Source organism: Cricetulus griseus, chromosome 7, assembly GCF_003668045.3.
Source record: "Cricetulus griseus strain 17A/GY chromosome 7, alternate assembly CriGri-PICRH-1.0, whole genome shotgun sequence".
Lineage (NCBI taxonomy): Eukaryota > Metazoa > Chordata > Mammalia > Rodentia > Cricetidae > Cricetulus > Cricetulus griseus.
The window spans coordinates 5,335,624-5,351,362 of NC_048600.1; the positions used below are offsets into that span (position 1 = coordinate 5,335,624).

General features: G+C 36.8%; 1 protein-coding gene across 2 annotated transcripts in view; it reads left to right on the forward strand.

Moving 5' to 3' along the window:
* Positions 1-15,739, forward strand: part of Strn (striatin) — an 86,601-nt gene that overhangs the window by 37,537 nt on the left and 33,325 nt on the right. For both annotated transcript variants that reach the window (XM_027426059.2, XM_027426060.2), the window contains exons 3-6: positions 5,465-5,538; positions 10,220-10,298; positions 12,881-13,048; positions 14,401-14,536. In XM_027426059.2, coding sequence (XP_027281860.1) covers positions 5,465-5,538; positions 10,220-10,298; positions 12,881-13,048; positions 14,401-14,536 — 457 coding nt within the window. The remainder of the gene's footprint in view (positions 1-5,464; positions 5,539-10,219; positions 10,299-12,880; positions 13,049-14,400; positions 14,537-15,739) is intronic.

Consider the following 15,739-nt stretch of genomic DNA (forward strand, 5'->3'; position numbering starts at 1 on the left):
ACTTGTTCAGTTTGATTAGTTATTTTCCCTTTGGACAGAGCCTTGATGTGTAGCTGAGGCTGGCCTAGAGTCCCTGTAGTCTCTGGGTGCTGGGATTACAGGCATGCCTCACCATGCACTGCTGCAATAAAACTAAAAAAAAAAAAAAAGAAAAGAAAAGATTCATTATTATTATTCTTAGTTGTTATATTTCAAATGTATGGGTATTTTGCCTGCGTGCACCATGTGTGGGCCTGGTATCCATAGAGACCAGAAGAGAGTGTTGGATTCCTCTGGAACTGGAGTTACACAAAGTTGTGTGCTGCCATGTGGGTGCTGAGAATCAAACTCAAGTCCTCTGGAAGAGTAGCTAGTGATCTTAACTGCTGAGTCATCTCTGCAGCCCCTGCAGCCCCTGCAGCCCCTGAGGGTATTAATGTAACAAATACAAAGTATGTTCTTTGTATCATGGAGCATTTGATTTCTTTTCAGTCCAAGATTATTTTTCTAGTGCTTTAAATACTGGGTATTACAAATACATTTTGGAACTCTAGAATGCTCCAGTGATTTCTGTATTGGAATTAATTTTCTAATACCAGGAATTAAAAAAATTGGATTGGAAGCATTCGAAACAAAAATGTGGAGAAATGAGCAACTTAAAAATTATGTATATGAATGTTCTTGTGTTTGAGTACAAGTATGCACATATTATACTGTGTGTGTGTGTGTGTGTGTGTGTGTGTGTGTGTGTGTGTGTGTGTGTGTGTGTGTGTGCGCGCGCGCGCGCGCGCGCGTGTGTGTGCGCGCGCGCGCTATGGTCCATGAGTGGAGGTCAGATTGCGACCTTGAACGTGGACCTCACCTTCTCCTTGTTTGAGATGGAATCTTTTGCTGTTTACCACTGCTTGTGCCAGGCTCCCTGGTCCATGAGCTTCTGGGGATTACACACATGAGCTCCTCTTCTGGCATTTTGTGTGTTCTGTGGATCTGAGCTCAAGTCCTTACACTGAGTGGGCAAGTACATTATCCACTGAACAAACTCCTTAGAATAAGTTTAAACTGTCTCTACACATGATTGCAGGCTTTAACAGTTACTATGTTTGTCGCTCGTTTTGCCCTGCTCTATTTTTCTAATTTAATTTTGTAAAGTCACACATAGAAACATCATGCCGCAAGATTAAGGTAGCCACTCAAACGCTGGTGTGGTCATTCACCTCAGTTAACTTTTGTACAGTTAGAATGGTCATTCTGATGTTAAAAGTTCACTTGATTTGATACCTTCACAACCAATTAACATTTTTATGGCCCTGGTCCATTTTAAAGGTGATCCAATATCATGCCATTTCACCTATAAACAACTAAGTGAAGATCAATTAGTCTTTTTAAATGAACTATCCACCTAGCGATGAGCTTTGCTTAGCACATGATAGACCTTATAGAAAAAACAGGGGTTACACACTTCTTTTCAGTAGTACAGGGCTTGTTTGGCATTTTTCATCAATTTTAATTCTAAGGAACTTCAGATCTATGTAAAACTGACTTTGAAACTTTCTCCCATGTTTCCTTTTTCTCTATATTCACTGTTACTTTTATGGTTACTGTGATAGTCCAACTGTCTTTTTGCCTTTTTATTTCCAAATTCTAATTCATTTTCTAGGTAATAGAAATAATTTTCCAAATTAAAAAAGGAATAATCATGCTATATTCCTGCTTTAAAATAACCTGGTTAATTTCAAAGCTATTCCTATGTAAGTAGCACTTTTTTTTTTTTGTAATGTCTTCTTTGAATTCTGTTCCTTCTCATTCTTTTGCTTACTCAACCTAGTGTTTGTAGCATTTTGCTCTACTGGGTGTTTATGTTTTAGGAGACAGAGCTTGTCCTAAACACAGCAGTTATTTGTGCTAGACAGAAATATCTTGTGCATCTTACTGATTGAGGTTTAATTAAAATCTCATGTTGCCTTTTCTATAGCTGTATTGGACACTGCATTTTGCAGAGTTAGATAATTCTTTGTCCACATTCTTCAGATATATGCTTACAACGTTTATGTCAGTTTGCAATACTTACTGATTTTCCTCTTGTTTTTGCTGTTACCTCACTGTAAGCTGCAGGTTACTTCCAGCAGTCAGCACACCAGCTTGCATATGATAAGGATTCAATGGTTTGTTGAAATTAGGGAATGGGGAGGTGGCTCAGAGGGTAAAGTGCTTACCTTGCAAGTATAAGGACATGAGTTCAGATCCCCATGCCTCACCCCCACCCCCCCCCAAAAAAAAAATAAACAGGCACAGTAGCACTTAGCTTTTACCCCATCATGGGGGCATAGATAGGCACTTGGAGTTTTACTGACTAGATAATGTAACTGAAATGGAGAGCTCTGAGTTCATTGAAAACCCTGTCTCAAAAAACAGTGTACAAAATGATAGTGGAAGATTCTTAACCTTGACTTCTGGCCTCTATACATACATTTATGAGCTTGCACACCAGTGCACTCACTTGTGCATACACATATAGACACACAAAGCATTCAGCATTTAAGATGTGATTGGCCATGTTTTTTTACTCCCATTTTATTTATGAGTTATTTTTTTTAAAGATTTATTTATTATATATACAGTGTTCTGCCTGCATGTATGCCTGCACACCAGAAGAGGGCACCAGATCTCATTATAGATGGTTGTGAGCCACCACGTGGTTGCTGGGAATTGAATTCAGGACCTCTGGAAGAGCAGCCATATAGTAGGAGCCAGAACTTATCCTAAACATAACAGTTATTTACATATTTTGTCTTGGTCTCAATTTTTGTGAAATAGCTGATAATGTGACTGTTTTGTCCCATATATTGTATATAATGTTTTCTGATTATTTTAAAAATAACTTCTCTTGCAGTTTTTTTCTAAGACCACTAGAATGCACTATACGGCAGCATGTTATATTGAGAAATGCTTTCTCAATGTGTGTTTACATCATATAAATAAGGCCATACAATTTGAGGCTACTTTTATTTGAATGTTACTATTATCCATCGTCAAGCCAGTTATGCGACATTTAAGAAGCTAGTATTACTTTGTCTTATGGGAGATGGAGATGAAATATTTCTGGAAATCTAAAGAATGGCAATTGCATTAAGAACCTGTTTACTTTCTTATAACTGTAGACAAGCTAATGTCTCCGCAGCTTGCCTTCTGATCATTTCAAGTATATAGAAGTAGATTTGGACACTTTTAGTTCAGTGATGGAATCATTGTTTTAAGAGATACATTGGAAATATGGAAAAGCATGTTTTAGATAATTTGGTGCTTATAATGTTGTAAATTGTCTTAAAACTCCTCTGTATACAAAAGCTAGTAAATTAAAAAAAAAATAGTTTGTTCTCTGTGACTACAAAATGGTTATTGAAAAACAATGAAGGATTTTGGTAACATACATCAGAGTGAATAATTTTCTTTATCTAATTTAAAATTATATGAAACCTTATGTGTGCCATCAATTTTTTAAAAAAATTAACGTATTTTTTATTTTGTGTGTATTTTTTGTCTGTGTGTATATATGAATGTATGTATGTATGTATGTATGCCACATGTGTGCCTGGTGATGAGGAGGGCTTCGTATCCCTGGAACTAGGGTTACAGATCATTGTGAACTGTTACCTCAGGAAGAGTAGCAAGTGCTCTTAACTGATGAGCCATCTACCCAGAACAACCCCCATATACAACCCACCATACACAGACCCCCATACATACCCCACCGTATACACACACCCATACACAGACCCCTATGCACACCCCACTGTATACACACACCCATACACACCCCACCACACACACACAAGCACCCATATACACCCCCCATACACACACAAACACCCATATACACCCCCCATACACACACACCCATATACGCCCCCCATACACACCTCACCATATACACCCCACCATACACATGCAAACACCCATATATACCCCCCATACACACCTCACCATATACACCCCACCATACACAAACACCCATTTACACCCCCCATACACACCTCGCCATCCATACATGCCCCACCATACACAAACACCTATATACACCCCCATACACACCTCGCCATCCATATATACCCCACCATTCACAAACACCCATATACACCCCCATACACACCCCACCATATACACACAATCCACCACATGCACAGCAGTCATTTTTTTTATAAGAAGGAAATGCTTTCTATTTGGCTATGTTGCCTTTTCCTTCATTCTTTGGTTCTGAAAATTATTGTTTTATTTCTATATTTTTATTGTTGTCTGTCTAAACTCTTTGGATATTTACTTACAAAAAGCTTTATTTTATGGAGAAAAAGAGTTAAATATGCAAATATATTAGCATATGTGGGGTTTTTTTGTTGTTGTTGTTTTTAGTTAATCTTTAAAAAAAAATTCTCCTACCCGGGTGTTGGTGGCACATGCCTTTAATCCCAGCACTCGAGAGGTAGAGGCAGGCGGATCTCTGTGAGTTCGAGACCAGCCTGGTCTACAAGAGCTAGTTCCAGGTCAGCCTCCAAAGCCACAGAGAAACCCTGTCTCGAAAAACAAAAAACAAACAAAACAAAACAAAATCTCCTTATCTGGATCATTTTTCTTGTTTCATTTGTGTGGTTCTGAGATGGTTAAAATCAATGGCTGAAAATAATAATACTCTGCTAACTTTAAAAGGAAATTAGACAGTCTTCCTAATCCTGTTTTTTTTTTTTTTTTCTGACTAAAGACAAAGTGTATGTTAACTAAGGGAAATACTTAGAATATCTCATTGAACAAGGATAATTTCATCTTGATTTTTGTCATGCTTGATGGCTCACCATAAGAATATCCAGTGAATTGTAAGCACCCAGCGAGGCACATAACAATATGGTTAATGTTTCCTTTTAAGATAAACTCAAATATTGGGAAAGGCTACCCTTAACATATTAAATTGTACAGTGAAGACCTCTTGTCGGGCGTTGGTGGTGCCCGCCTTTAATCCCAGCACTCGGGAGACAGAGGCAAGTGGTCTCTGTGAATTCGAGACCAGCCTGGCCTACAAGAGCTAGTTCCAGGACAGCTTCCAAAGCTATAGAGAAACCCTGTCTCAAAAAAACAAAACAAAACAAAACAAAACCTCTTTTATTCATTGATATACTTCAGCTTAAAGTCATCAAGAAAATTTGAATACAACGGAAACTAGAATTTTATGGTTCATTCTAGGTATAAAATGAAGTTATTTTTTATTCCTAGTGTTATCCTTTTGTTTCATTATAATGACAGTTGGTTATTCAACAACAAAAAAGGCAATCTCTTGTTGTTGTTGTTCCATGTTACTTTGACACCCTGGAAATCTCAGAGCCTTTGATAGTTCTAGGTATGGTTAGCCAGGACTTTTGCACACTTAGAACTTCTCTTATATATCTTAAAGCTTACTTAACTATGTTTTAACGTGGCTTGTATTTTCTCATTTCTTTGTTAGAGCCAAGTACCACAAGTTGAAATATGGGACAGAGCTAAATCAGGGAGACATGAAGCCTCCAAGCTATGATTCTGGTAAGCTACTTATAAAGGAAGTTTAAGTATTAAAAAGTTAACGAAACTATAAGTTAGTATATATTTGCATCTTATCTTTTGCCGTCTTGTTTTTTGGGTACTAACCATTTAGTCTCATGAGATCGTTTTTTTGTAACACTTTGTTTTTCTTCATTTGCATTTCTTTTAGTTCACTATTTTCTGCCTGTATTCTGCCTGTGGTAGATGGTTAAGACATAAGCATGCACCAACCTCACGTCTTACTGTGTCTTCCTTGTATTAACGGAAACTTTAGGCATGAGCAAAACAAAGTGTGTGCTGTCCTTGAAATCCTGTAACCAAGCAGAACTATAGACATGCTGAGTTTCAAGAGCATAAGGCAAATGACAAATCCCTTAAGCATGATGCCTCTGCAGTTAGAGTGTATGCCTAGTATGTATTAGGCCCAATACTCAGTACTGCCAACAAACAAAAAGCAAGCAAACTTGACCCCTTAGGTGTACTTTCTTACTTAACAGAAACACAGTGTTTGTTTGTTGGCAGTTGTAAAGGAAGTGTGAGGAAAATTATACCAAATCTATTACCATACTTAATTTTTGTCATATTTCAGATGTAATTCTTATTCACCTAGTGAAGGAGGTATTAGCAATCATTCTATCCTTTATTAAAACCCATAATTCTAAGGGCTTCATTAACTTTAATTCTTGAAATAATCATTTAACAAAGATACTGTTATTCTCATTTTATGTATGCAAAACTTAAACTCAGGAAGTTGGAAAATTTTTGCCTGAGGTTAACCAGTCATTAAATGATGTGGAATATGGAGTTGAACTCAGGCTTATCTGACTCAGAAATTCATATTCTTCCCATTTTTCCCCACATTTGAGTACACTGGAGAAGCATTCCAAAATGGGTTGTAACTGTAATAGTCTTTCTTTACATTCCAGAATATTACAAATATGCTCTTATGATTTTCCCGAATTTTTTGATATCTGTTGTCTCTCTGCTGACCTCTAATCTTATTAATTTGAATTTTCTATGTCTTTTAGCTAATTCAACTCAGGGTTTGTCAATCCTGCCTATCTTTCCAAGGCACTAACTCATCATTTCATATATTCTTTGTATTTTTTTCCATTTCATTTATTTCTGGTCTGGTGTTGATAATTTCTTTCTACCTACTGCTTTGGGGTTTTCATGCCTTTGAGGTGCGTTTTTAAGTTACTTATTTGAGTTCTTATTCTTTCCTTATTTTTTTATTTGTAAACTGTGTGTATGATGTACATGTGCATGTGCACATGAGTGCAGGTTTTGTAGCGGCCAGAGGAGGGCGTTGGATCCCCTGGAGCGGGAGTTACAGGTAACTGTGAGCCACTTGTGGATGCAGAGAGCTGAACTCAGGATCCTCTGGAAGGACAGTGCATACTCTTAACTGCTGAGCCCCTCTCCACTCCCTCTTTCTGCTTTCTATTCTTATTTGTAGGTACTTAAAGCTATAAGTTTCCCTCTTCAGTTTGCTTTCATTTTATCCCAGAGGTTTTGGTATATTGTGTTTTCATTTCAGTTTCATTCCAAGTATTTTTTTTCTTTCTTCATTTCTTCAGTGGTGCATTCATCGTTGTTTTGTTTTCTTCAGTCAGGGTCTCACTATGTAGCCTCTGTGTTCATGGAACTCTCTGTAAGACCATGCAAGTCTCACTGAGATCTGCCTGCCTCTGTGCCAGCACACCAGCTCAGTACTTACTGTGCTTTCAGTCAATCTCCATTACTTCGTGTGTTTTCTAAGTTTTCTTGTTATTGATAGTAAGCTTTATTGCATTGTGGTCAGATAGAATACATGGAGTTATTTCAATTTTTCTAAATTTGTTGAGATTTGCTTTGGGTCCCAGAACGTGTCTATTTTAGGGAAACTTCAATGGATTGTTTAAAAGAATGTGTATTCTATATGTTTGGGCAGAATATCCTGTAGATACATGTTAAGTCCATTTTGTACTTGATGACATTTAACTTTTTTATTTTTTGTTAGTTGAAGTCACCTGTCATTACTTTCAGTTAATCTGAGTCTTACTGTTTACTCGTATTTCATGAATTTAGATGTGCTGAGTTTGGTGCTTAAATGCCTAGAATTATAATTGCTCTGTGGGTTGTTTGATCAGAATAAAATTCTCTTACAGTTTTGGGTGATGTCCATGATGTCAATGTTAGAGTAGCAGTGGTATAACAGAAGATTCTTGTTTCCTGGTCCATTTGGTTGTAGTTACTTTCCATCCATCCATTCACTCTAATGGATGGTTATGCACTCTAATTGCTGTATCTGTCCTTGAGCTAGAGGTGTAGTTCTTGTCAACAGCAGAAAGATGGACCCTGTTTTCTGGTACAGTTGGTTCTAATACATTTGTGGCTTTTGATTGGGGGGTTTGAGGACGCTGATATTTGGAGCTCTTATTGAGAGATGGGTATTAATCACCGTTGTTTTGCTGATTTTGTGACATGTGATATGTGAATAACAAAGACCCAGAGACAGATATTGGGGTTAAATCACAGAAGCAGAGTGACCAGCCACTAGAGCGTTCTCACCTCTCCCAATGCTCAGACTGCGGGGGCGATTCACTGAACTTGAGACTGCTCCTGAGTGCACTGCTCCTCAGGCTGCACTGAGCTCCTGTCTCCTCCTGCCTTACATTCCTCTGTAGTGCTGGGATCAAAGGAGTGGGATCCAAGTGCTGAGGTCACTTTTGTGTGAGCTCTGTTTCTCTTTTAGACTGGATCAATTGCATGTAGCTCACAGAAATCTGTCTGCCTGTCTCTTGAGTGCTGGATTAAAGGTGTGCACCACCACTGCCTGGTCTCTGTGGAAAGCTAGTGTGGGTAGCTTTGCACTCTGATCTTCAGGCAAGCTTTATTTGTTATAAACAAACTATCACCACAGTGGTAGTCTTACTTTGCATACCTGTTTAACTTGTCATCATTAGTCTTTCTCCCTTGTATTCTCTGTAGGGCCAGTTGTTAGTCACAAAGTTCCAATCAAGATGCCAGCTTTATTCTCATGGCCTGATCTTTATATCTACCTTGGCCTTATCTCATTTGTCTTTAGCCGCCCCCCCCCTTCTGTATATTTAGTGTTTTAGCTATGACATGGTGTGGGGAGTTCTCCTCTGGTCCTTTGCTTTTTGTGGGCATCCATTGCTGGGATTTTACTGAGGATGTGTTCAATGCCTTTGACCTGGAATTCCTTTTTTTTTGACCTGGTATTCTTTTTCTTCCCTTATGTCCATAATTCATAGATTTGGTGGTTATGTGGTATCCAGATATTCTTGTATATTTTATTCTTTTTTTTAAGTTGCCATTGTCTTTAATCAAAGGATTCTGAGGGGACAGAGCACAAGGGAGCTAGTCTCTTACTGGGCAGTGGGAGTGATCGGAAGGGCCCAGAGCAGGGGTTGGACTGAGCAGGTTGAGCCCTAAAAGAGGGCCTGTCTGGTGGTGTGCTCAGCATAGTGTCCTGCAGGCAGAATTCTCCATTCTGAGAATCTGGAGCTCACAAATCAGCTAGACAGACTGGCAATAAGCCTCAGGTACCGTCTGTCTCCATCTCCCCAGTGGTGGCAATATAGACATGACTGGCGCTATTTAAGAATATTTTAGTTTTTGAAATATGAATGCTAGCATTTAACTCAAAACTACATGTTTATATAGCAAGCACTTTACAGATTGAACCATGACCCTAAAACTCTAGCCTCCCCCAAAAAAATATTTAAAAAGAATAAATGGACAATTTTTTTCAAAAGACTAACACCATCTGATTCAAAGCTATGTGTTTAATCAGTGCTTTGATGAAACACACTGCTTTGTGTATGTGCACAAGAGTATATATTTGCAATTATTTTAAGCCCCCCCCATACAATTTTTAGAGCTCTTTAGTAGTACAAAGGTCTAGTTGCTGTGCATAAAAGAGCTTTATTGGGGCTAGATAGTTGGCTTAGCTGTTAAGAGATTGAGAGCCCAGTCTGGTCTTCAGCTTTTGATCTTGCTGTCTCCACCTCCCCAGTATAGATTATAAATTTGTGCCACTGGTTTCATGAAGTGCTTGGGATAGAACCCACGGCTTTAAGCAGGGCCAGTATTTTATGCCCAGCTAAAATAATTTCTTGCATTTGTTCGTTTTGGTTTTGTTTTGTTTTTGAGACAGGGTCTCTCTGTGTAGTTTTGGCAGTCCTTGAACTCAGTCTGTAGACCAGGCTGGCCTCAACCTCAGAGATCCTCCTGCCTCTGCTTCCCAAGTGCTGGGATTAAAAGTGTGTGCTACCACAACACAGCTCTGAGATTATTTCTTTACATATTTACATCAGACTATATGGGGTTTTTGCTTGTTTTACTTTTATTACCATTTCTAGGTTTTATAATATTTCTATTTGGTTCTCATGTGCAACATGATTTGGTAGGTCTTTGTCCTGGAGGAAAATTCTCAACCTAGTAAAAAGTGAACGAAAAAAAATCTTTAGTTTTAATTTTGTTGCTCTAAAGGGAATCCAGTAGAGATAACTTAATCATACAGAGTTTTATTACCAAAATTTGAGTTAAAACAGTTCTTATTGCCCTAAAACATAGCTCCTGAAATTACAGTTATAATCTTTATTGGAAACTGTTTATAAATTGCCCAAACATGTCAAATAAGTCACTTTCATTATGATTTAATATTCTCCAGATGAAGGCAATGAAACAGAGGTGCAGCCACAGCAAAATAGCCAGTTAATGTGGAAACAAGGCCGGCAGCTTCTCAGACAGTAAGTACCCAAGATTAAACCTACAGCTTGCTGATTGTGAAAAAAACTTGTTCATGCCTTTTCTTAAAGAAAGATTTATTTATTTATTATGTATATAGTGTTCTGCCTGAATGTATGTCTGCATGGTGGAAGAGGGTACCAGATCTTAGTATATATGGTTGTGAGCCACCATGTGGTTGCAGGGCTTCTAGGAGAACAGCTAGGGCTCTTAACTTATAAGTCATCTCTCTAGCCCCCTTGTTTGTATTTTTAACTCATGAGTTTCTCTTGTATTATACTACTGCTGAAAGTAGTAATTAGTAAGGTAGTTAAAAAAACTTAATTGATATACTATTCATTTTTCATATTTACATTTCTCCACATTGTTGGAATTTATGTAGTTAAAAGAATTCTGTCATTATTATTCTCATTTCATAAACTCTCTAAACATAGATGTTTTACTACAAACCAACAAGGATTCCCATGTACATTTCTGTTACAAGCCTTTTCAGTACATTGAAGAACTCTGTGGATCCCTGTATTTTGCAGGTGCTGCCTAATACATAATTTCCCCTAAATGTGTAACTGGGATTTTACAAAGGGTCTGATGTCAAGTTGAAGGCTGGACCTGTAGTCTTGTAAATTGGTATATAGATTTATGCCAAAGTAAAAGGAAATTTATTCAATTTTGGACTTTTGGGATGGCTTATTAGTAGTTTATTTCTAAGTTTTTCAAAGTAGATTAATGTCATCCATTCTTTTTGACTATAGAAAAGGAATATCACATTATCTCATACCTGTCTTTTATCTAGATAAAGTTAGAAAAAAATTTAAAATATTAAGTGGATTTTCATTATTGTTTTCATTTTAGTCTTTTTTTTTTTTTTTTTTTCCCGAGACAGGGTTTCTCTGTATAGCTTTGGAGCCTATCCTGGCACTCGCTCTGGAGACCAGGCTGGCCTCGAACTCAGAGATCCACCTGTCTCTGCCTCCCGGGTGCTGGGATTAAAGGTGTGAGCCACCAATGCCCAGCCCTTCATTTTAGTCTTAATTCGACATGTATTTTTCTTTTTAAATTTACTTTTGGTACTGTAAATATTTTTGGTACTGTGAGTTGCCACACCAAGCATGTGTTTTTGTTTTGTTAATAAGAAGTGTTTAAATAGTAAATTAAGACATTTTCCAACTTCAAAAGATTCATTACCTACTTCTCAGAAAGGTGAAATTTTATCAGTAAGCTATGGATTAGTTGCTTAATGAAGTGAACATCTGTGGCAAAGCAGTTTTGAAACAGAAATTTGTATTTAGTTTTGTTGACAAAGTGAGGTACATACCAAATATTAAGTAGAAAAATAGCCTGGAGATGCCCCAGTAGTTTCAAGCCTTGGCTGCTTTTTTGGAGGCTGTGGGTTTGGTTTCCAGAACCCACACGGTAGCTCACCACCATTTATAACTGCAGTTCTAGGGGATCTGATGCAGTGTTCTGAGTGCTGCAGACACCAGGCACACATGCGGTATACATCCACATGTGCACGCAAGACATTAGACACGTAAATAAGCCTAAAAATGTTATAGTAGTTTCAAAAATGTCTGATTAAATTCAGCAAGTAGGAATTATTCCTTCAAATTTTCACATGAAAACTTTTCTGTAGATGCTGGGTGGGACTGAAAAACGAGCATGTTGATTTCCTAAGATGTACTATCCCATTTGATCACATAACTTTGTGTGGTGTCTTAGCTCTGAAGACTGTAAAAATGGAAGCCTGAAGTCAGCTGAGTTTAACCCAGCTGTTTTGTCAACCCTCGCTTTCATCTTCCCTTCAGTAGTGTGCACACCTACTAGATAAATAAATGCATGTCATCACTATATGTGATATCCATGCCGTTTCCTTTGTTCTGGTCTTTGAAATACATCATTATTAACAGTTAATGTTGGGACTGTCAGGTGTAGAGTTCTCATCATGGGCTCCTTGATGAGAACAGAAACAGCTTGAGTAAGGCTGCATATCACAGAAGTGACAGAAAATGGGCTTAGTGCCAGATATAACTTTGCTCTTTTTTTGTGCCTCTGACTCCCTGGAACTACACACATTCATATGAGTCTGTATACCTCATGCCCCACAATTCCGTTGTCTCTTCTACAAGTGACTGTTATGAAAAATGTTATCCTTTTCTGTGCCATGGAAAGAAACTATTTAGAAGCATTCTCTCTGGATTTCAGTTAATGACATGTCAAATAAGAAATGTCAAAAACAACTAAAGCAGTTATTGTAAAATAGTAGTGGTAGAGTTTGGGAGGAGATTGTTCCATTCTTCCTAAAGAAAAATGTGTGCTCTGAAATACATTGAAGAAGAGTTTCTTCTTCAGATAAATGAATAGTGTTATTGTATAGTTCTTTGGTTTTTCTCAGTGACTATAGAGGCTGGTACTGCAAGAGACAGCTCCATCTGCAGCTGGAATATTATTAACAAGTCTTACTGACATAGTACTGTTCTGTTAAACCCTGTGTAGTCAGTGAGTTTGAAGAAATACTTTTATTTATGTTTTAAATTTTACAATGCTAATTCCTGTGTGACTGAATTGTGAGGATGTCTTTGTGCAGGTATCTCCAGGAAGTTGGCTACACAGATACTATTCTAGATGTGAAATCCAAAAGAGTGCGAGCATTGTTGGGCTTTTCAAGTGATGTCACTGACAGGGAAGATGACAAAAACCAGGATTCGGTTATAAATGGCACAGAGGCTGAAGTTAAAGAGACAGCAATGATTGGGTGAGTTATTTTGACTGGAAATTGTAGCTATAAATTCAGTTCTTATTGAATATTTTTGGTATGGAAGGCATTGAGGTTTTAAATGGTGACTTAGTAATAATTTAATTTTAGTTAATTAAATGTTATAATTTAAAAGTTTCATTTAGTTAAAAGCCTTTATAATTATTTCAATTCAGGAACTTAATTTTTATTTAAGGTATTTTTATTTGCTTTATATTAGGTACTTAACAGATTTTAGTATCTTGAAGCTCAGTTAACCACTATTACAATCTCATAAAAGATGTTGTTGAAATTAAATACAAATCTGTAAAAATGATGTTTTACTGATGAACCATAAATCAGAAAGTCTTTTTTAATCATTTCATTTATAGCATAATATTGTTCCTTATCTTTTCCTTTGATAGAAAATATCTATTTTAAATATATGTATATACCCACACATACACATATATTTTGAATTAGTAGATTAAGTGTGAAAATTCAAGTTATTTGAACTATTTGATTTAATTAACTATTTTATGAACATAGTCAAATAGAGATTACTTTTAATAGAGACATATGTCATAAATCTTCATTAAATAAAAAACAGATTCTGTGAATGTCGAAGGCTAAAAGAATGGTCAATTGAACTCTGTAAATTTCATAGGGAAAACATAGTTCCTGTTACTTGAAACATAAAACTGTAGAATTAGACAAAAATTTAAAATACAAATTTTATAAATAAATTCCATTAGACCTTTAAAAAATGTCTCTTAATCCTCATACAAGATATGCATGCTATGAATAGTCGTAGGTTTGTTTTTTTGTGTGTGTGTTTTTTTTGTTTTTTTTTTTTTTTTTTTTTTTGGTTTTTCGAGACAGGGTTTCTCTGTGGCTTTGGAGGCTGTCCTGGAACTAGCTCTTGTAGACCAGGCGAATAGTTGTAGTTTTACCTTTTAAGTTAAGGCAGTAGATTTGTTACATAGTTATGGACACTTACATGAGAGTCAAAGGAAGAGTTGCAGAGGAGAATCAATACAGAAATATGGAGGCAGTGCTATTTAAAAATAATAGGTATATTTGTATTTGAAGAAACACAGTGAGGGTGACATGAAGATCAATCTGTGCTGAATCAGAAGGGGACTCTACCCTAGAGCTGCTCTTCTAAGTAGATGTGATTGAAGTGCCTCAACACTTCTGTTTTACCTTTTCAGTTAATCCACAGAACTGTGTTAGATGGGTGTCAGTGAGGGTCAGGATATAGTTAGGGGATCCTATGTAACACAAACATAAACTACTGAAACCTATCAAGTCATTTTTATGGTGATGTTTTTAAAGATTCCCTGAGTATGGTTATATGTTTTTTAAACCAGAAAATCTGAATTAACGGATTCTGCCTCTGTGCTGGACAATTTCAAGTTCCTTGAAAATGCAGCTGCAGATTTCAGTGATGAAGATGAGGACGAGGACATTGATGCAAGAGAGAAAAGTGTCATTGATACGTCCACAGTGAGTTAGAGAGCTCATTTCAATATTTTTAGGTGCCATAATGCATATGTTAAAAAGCCTGTGATCCTTTACATCTTGAACCCTTATGTTCTTTTCATGAATTTGGGGCAAGTAAAACATTTTTGTTACTAATTTTAATTTTAATATATTTTTAATAAGTAGTCTTTCCCATAGAGTGCTCAGATCTTTTGTTAACTCATTAAACAAGGCAGCATGTCCATAAAACTGCAGAGGTGCTGACCACTGTGTGTTGTAACAGTGCCCTGGTATTGATATTGTGACAGGGGAATGGCAGACTTGGCCTGAGACTTGGGAGAGCTGCTGCACAGACAATTTCTGCAGATTTTTAGAACTCCCCTCCACCCTCAAGTTCTTCAGTTGTTCAGAATTCCTAAGTGTTTTTATTCAGTCCTTATTAAGTTTATTGACTTTCCCATACATTTCCTATAATAAGAAGTGTCTCTAAGTTGTTGTTTCTTCTTTCTCTAGTCTCATCTCTCCTCCTTTCTTCTTTCTTTTATTTCTTTCTCTCCTTTTCCTGCTTTTTCTTTCTCCTTTTTAAAGTAAGAGATGAAGACGTGCTTCACTCTGTTTAGCCAAGCATGGGCATTTTCTCTATGCACTAATCATTTATACCTTTAATCCTAGCCCTATCATAGATATATCTAAATATCAAGTAGTCACTCAAATTTTTCTTCACAAAACAAGTTATAATACTATCTGCTGGCCTAAATGTCTGTTTTGTTTTGTTTTGTTGTTTTTGTCCTAATTATATAAAATTCCTTCCAGTTTTTGGTGTGATGATTGCTTTAAGATACCACTTTCATATCACAATACTTTATTCATAGTCTTATACAGATAACTCTCATGTTATAAGTTCTTTGTTGGTAATTATACTAATTTAAATATTTTAAAAACCTATAAATTAACTATTAAAAGAATGTCGAATGATCAGATTGAAAATTTCTAACATAGCCTAACCATTTGCTTTTCTCCTTCCTAACCACTTCATTACTTTCTATGTAATAAAATTCATAAGTATTGATAGCATTCCAGTTAGCACAGACCATAGGATATTGTGGGTATACATGAAGGTACATCTGTTACCCACATTTAAATACTGGGGTCAGAAAGCTTTGCTCCCTCATCTTCACCCCATGCTAGGCATTGGACCTAGGGTCTGGTGTTTCCTAGGCAAATGCA